Here is a 5201-nt window from a genome sequence, read left to right on the forward strand (position 1 = left end):
AGATGATCCACGTTTGGTCTCCCCTAATCTTTAGGAGAGACCTCTTTATTTTACAGTATGGGACACAAGTTTTTTTTAATTCTAATAGCCTTAGATTTGACATAATTAGTTACATTAAAAATGGATTACAAGCATCAAAATAAAACTAATAAAACATTAAATGTGTCTACCCAGCCAACCAAGAGCGCCACCTTCAGTGGAAACCTGCCCAAGACCTACTCCATGATCTGCCTGGCGTATAACGACGATGACAAGGCTTCCAAATCCCGCAAGGTGGCCAAGAAGTCCTCATTCCTCAGCTGGGGTCTGAAGAACAAGACGAAGAGCGCCAGCACCTTGAGCCTGCCTACATCCGACCAGACGGGCACTCTGCCCTGGAACAAACCCATCCCCACCTTCCCCAGCTCCAGCTCCTACAACGACACCTCCTTCCACTGAGCTCGGCCTTCAGCGACACGCAGCGCTGCGCTGGTCACCTACTGGTTGTGTTTTGATACAGCGCTGTTGCTTTTGGTTTTTTGCACCAGCATCCCCACGCATTAAAAACAACTGTGCCAAAATACATCAAACTAATAATGGATCATTATGCATAACACCAGAATGTTTGCAGCACAGTACGACTATGAACGGTTGCTACTATAAAAAGTTTGAGCGCAGCAATGCCTGTCGCTTTGCAAGGCGGTGGTTTTATTGTGGACGAAGAGATCCGCATCATCACTGCAGACATGAAGGACCTCGTTACAAAAATATTAAACAAAATGATCACAGAGGGAAAACAAAAAGTGCTGTGAAGCTTCTCTGATGTCGAGGAAGATTTTTTTTTTAGAATGCAATACCCAATAAGCTGCTAAATCACACCTTGGTTTGTGTTACTGTCCTTTTGTATTTGAGAGACAGCCTCTGAAGTTGGTGTTGGAGCTCCGTGCCATGTCAGGAACACGGTGTAAATAGAAATACACGTTTTGTTTTGTTTTGTTTCCTGTTTTACTGGACGCCTCCATTGTTCCAGGAGGAGTCATTTTCGGGTGGGTTTGACGTTACCCACCTGGGCTCTGCGTCTTTATCAATGTGAATCTGTCTGTTTTAAGAGAAGGGAAGAATGCGGTACCACTGATGTTCACGATGCACACACAGCCGGCCGAGGCTGGCCCAGATCAAAGCTTTTCCCCCGTCTTTCCACACATGCCTTAATGTTAGCTAGAACTCACGTTTTACTGACACTCTGCAGTGTCGGACTATCTCTTTATCTACAAAGTAGATTCTTATATTCATTTGATAATCAAATTATTTATGTTGTTAAAAAAAGCACAAAAAGATATATTTACCTTTTTAAGTTTAGTTCTAAATTGTCGTTGGTGGATCTCTGTCTCTTTGAGGAATGTATTTTATTAGCTTTGGTAAATTTGTGTTTCTACCTTTCTCTGTAAAAAATGTAAATGTTTTTAAACTGATATGTAATATTCGGTACTGTCTCTGTTTACCTAACACTGTTTTTAAGTGCCTGTTATACTAAACATGAAGTAAAATGTCACGTTATTGCAGAGGACTGTGCAGCAACTGCTCCATGTTTTAGAGGGATATATTAGCTTTTCGCTAACACCGCAGTGCCTGGTGATGCATAGTGCCTTTCTGTGAACGCAGACGTCTCCTCGTCCTGTAATGCTTTCTGCTCTGCTTGCTCCATGTTCTGCACTTTGTGCTGCATAGTTTCTCATTGTGAAGTCTTTGTCATGTGTAAGCTCAAATAAAATAGAACAAACAAAGGGGCCGAGATGAATTTTCTGAAGTATTTGTCGAGGCTTTTTGTATCCGGAGTCAACAATGCGGAGCAGGTGGGAAATGTCTGGAATGAAGTCGGACCGACGCAGCCACCCACGCAGCGGTTTGCAGGTCAGGCTGGTACCGCATGACATCCTAATCCATCATCACACAGACTGAAACTAACCGGACTGCAGTTTACTCATCTGAACTTTTTATGGTCTTAATGATTCATTTCCTCATTCATTTTCTCTTTTTATTGTCTGATTAAAATGATCTAATATTGAATTAAATACAAATAATTAAAAAAAATCTAATTATTAAATAAATCTGCTTGTCTGGAGAAAAAAAAAAGTCTAATTCTCTTCAACTTAAATGAATATCTGAGGTTTAAATAGCTGATGGCAACATTTGGTCATAGCGCTGAAGCAATGCCTGAAAAGCAGCTTTTTATAATGAAATATTTAAATCAACCCTTTAACCACATTCATATTAGATTCTGCAGAGTGGGAGAATAGAGATAGAATGATGAAATATTCATAATATATCTTTAAAGGCTTTTGGTTTCTCCATTATTTGGGTTTTCAAGATTAAAACCTGTTTTTGTTTGAAAGAGTGTTGAAGATCACCTGTTGTTTAAGTGATCCTGTTAATGTAAAGGGATTTATTTGACCAGGTTGTGCAATGTCAGGATTGTTTTCTTTTAGTATTGAATCTTTATGATGTAAAATTAGAAAAATGTTACATTAAAAGGAACTTGTATACCTTTTTCATTTTTCTGCATATGCTGATATTGTGTTTATACAAGAAAGGTCAGCTGCTCCTACTTTAATAGAAATGATTTAATGTTTTGGTAGAATTTCTTCATCCTAATTAAATTGGAGTAAGAGTAAAGCTTTGTTACCGACCTGGTGAATTAAATTGGGTGAAAAATGTTTTTTATATATTCAGGTGTTTACTTGGGAGATTACATGGAGGTTATGAAAAAGTCGTCAGGTTTTGTTGAAATGATGGGTAGGTTTAAAGGAATAGTACACCCAAAACATGATTAGCCTTCATTTTCTACTCACCCCCATGCTGAACAACACTCTGGAGTACTTTTTTGATATCTCAAATGCATCTGGAGATCTGGGAGGCTTCTTGCTGTCTGCTGACATTCAAATAATGGAGGTCTATGGCGCCCGAGACAGAAAGGTCCATAAAAGTCCACAAAAACGTGTCAATATTCCTCCATCCTGCTCGTCCAATGTATTCCAAGTGTCCTGAGTGGGTAGCATCCAGAATTTACTCGAAACGAAGTCATTTACGGTAGAATGTTTTTAGAGCATAAACAGTAGTGTATAGGATTTCCTGAAAGCGCGCACATGCGCGTTCACGACGCTACGGAAGCCGGCACACCAAGCCAGCGTATTCAGCTCGGCAAAGAACTCATGCTCTTCCTCAACACTGAAGTCCTCAGACATTTTTCTTTCGTTGTTTCTTTCTTTGCACAGGTAAACAGCACATTTCTTCTTCTACGCTTGCATTATTGGCAGAGCAGACGCTGAATGCGCACTTTCATCTGGTTTGGTCTGCCGGCTTCCGTAGCGTCGTGATCGCGCTTTTAGGAAATCCTATACACTACTGTTTATGCTCTAAAAACATTCTACCGTAAATTACTTCGTTTCGAGTAAATTCTGGACGCTACCCACTCAGGACACTTGGAATACATTGGACGAGCAGTATGGAGGAATATTGACACGTTTTTTGTGGACTTTTATGGACCTTTCTGTCTCGGGCGCCATAGACCTCCATTATTTGAATGTCAGCAGACAGCAAGAAGCCTCCCAGATCTCCAGATGCATTTGAGATATCAAAAAAGTACTCCAGAGTGTTGTTCAGCATGGGGGTGAGTAGAAAACGAAGGCTAATCATGTTTTGGGTGTACTATTCCTTTAAGGAATGACACTGGCTTCTACCACCAATTTCTTATAGAGGTTGCACACTTATTACTAATCTTTTCTCTACATCTTAATGGCATTGTTTAGCTGTTTTGGTACTTATTGAAATTACAGGCTTCGATTTTTGATTTTGACTTCGACTTTTGGGACAGATTATGCTGAACCCCAGTAAGCCTTGGCAGATGGCCGCTCACACTGAGCCTGGTTCTGCTGGAGGTTTCTTCCTGTTAAAAGGGAGTTTTTCCTCTCCACTGTCGCTATAAGCATGCTTGGTGTGAGGGATTGCTGAAGAGTCAATGAGTCGATTCAATCAGCTGGTTTTCCTTAGATAGAAAACTTTTAATCAATTTGACTGGATGATCTGGACCTTGTGATGGACTGGTGACCTGTACAGGATGGACCCCGCCTTTCGCCCATAAACAGCTGGAGATAGACACCAGCATCTTCACGACCCCAGCAGGGATAAGCGTAACAGGATGGGTGGATGGATGTATGATCTGGCTGAACTGTCTCTGTAAAGTGCCTTCAGATCAGGGGGGGATTTACCATTAGGCAATACTAGGCAGTTGCCTAGGGCCCCAAGTTCCTGGGGGGCCCATAAAACTCTGTTAACATGTATGGTTAATACAACTATTCCTTATTTGTGCACATTAGTTATGATTTTGATTTAAAAAAAATTGCTGAACATGTTAAGAAAGATCCAAACAGACAGCAGCAAACCATTTTAAAATATACGGTGCAAAGAGCTCTGTATCCAACTTAGCACGTTTGTCACTATATTTAGCAACTTTTCAGACCCCTCTAGCACTTTGATTTTAAAAAAAAAAGCGCCTAGTGCTAAATCTAGTGACTTTTTTCTGCAAGTGGAGACTTCGGTGACGACATATAAAAGCATTGTTCTTCAGAGCAAGTAGATGTGTTGCCCCGCCTCCTGCTCTCCTCTCTGTTGTCTGCTGTCATGATTCATGCCGCTTTTATTTCATACAAATGAAAAATGGAGAACAGACTGGAAAAAATCTTTCATTCCTTTTGAGACAGCATGAAAACTCAGCTGAGTACAAAACATAGAGAGAAAAACAACAAGAAAAGGGAAAAGAAGAGAGGGACAAAACATAGAACAATGTATGTCTATTCTATTAAAATGTCTGCACCTGTATAATTGGTCTGTTTTATGTGGTTTTCTCAATTCAGAGGGCCCCCTGCCTGTCTTTGCCTAGGGCCCCAGATCTCCTAAATCCACCCCTGCTTCAGATGACATGTGTTGTGAATCAGTGCTATATAAATTAACTGAATTAGGTTGAATTGGGTCCCTACTATTTTGTTTTTGTCAGCAGAAGAAGGAGGGCAATGTCTGCGACATTTATAAAGTAGAAAAGCAGCATTAAGGCCACAGTTTTTACAGATTTCTTTGAGGACTTTTTTTTTCTCAAAAGGTCAGTAATTTTTTTTTTTATCATCCAAGGAATCGAGTAAAGTGTTTGTGACCTTTTTATGTTAGCACTT

At 40.3% G+C, this 5201-nt stretch overlaps 1 protein-coding gene across 1 annotated transcript in view; it reads left to right on the forward strand.

Moving 5' to 3' along the window:
* rhpn2 (rhophilin, Rho GTPase binding protein 2) overlaps nt 1-2073 on the forward strand; it is a 57283-nt gene extending 55210 nt beyond the window's left edge. The window contains exon 15 of the mRNA XM_015375202.1: nt 175-2073. Coding sequence (XP_015230688.1) covers nt 175-438 — 264 coding nt within the window. The 3' untranslated portion in view covers nt 439-2073. The remainder of the gene's footprint in view (nt 1-174) is intronic.
* Nucleotides 2074-5201: the final 3128 nt, after the last annotated feature.

This window comes from Cyprinodon variegatus, unplaced genomic scaffold, assembly GCF_000732505.1.
Source record: "Cyprinodon variegatus isolate N-32 unplaced genomic scaffold, C_variegatus-1.0 Scaffold114, whole genome shotgun sequence".
Lineage (NCBI taxonomy): Eukaryota > Metazoa > Chordata > Actinopteri > Cyprinodontiformes > Cyprinodontidae > Cyprinodon > Cyprinodon variegatus.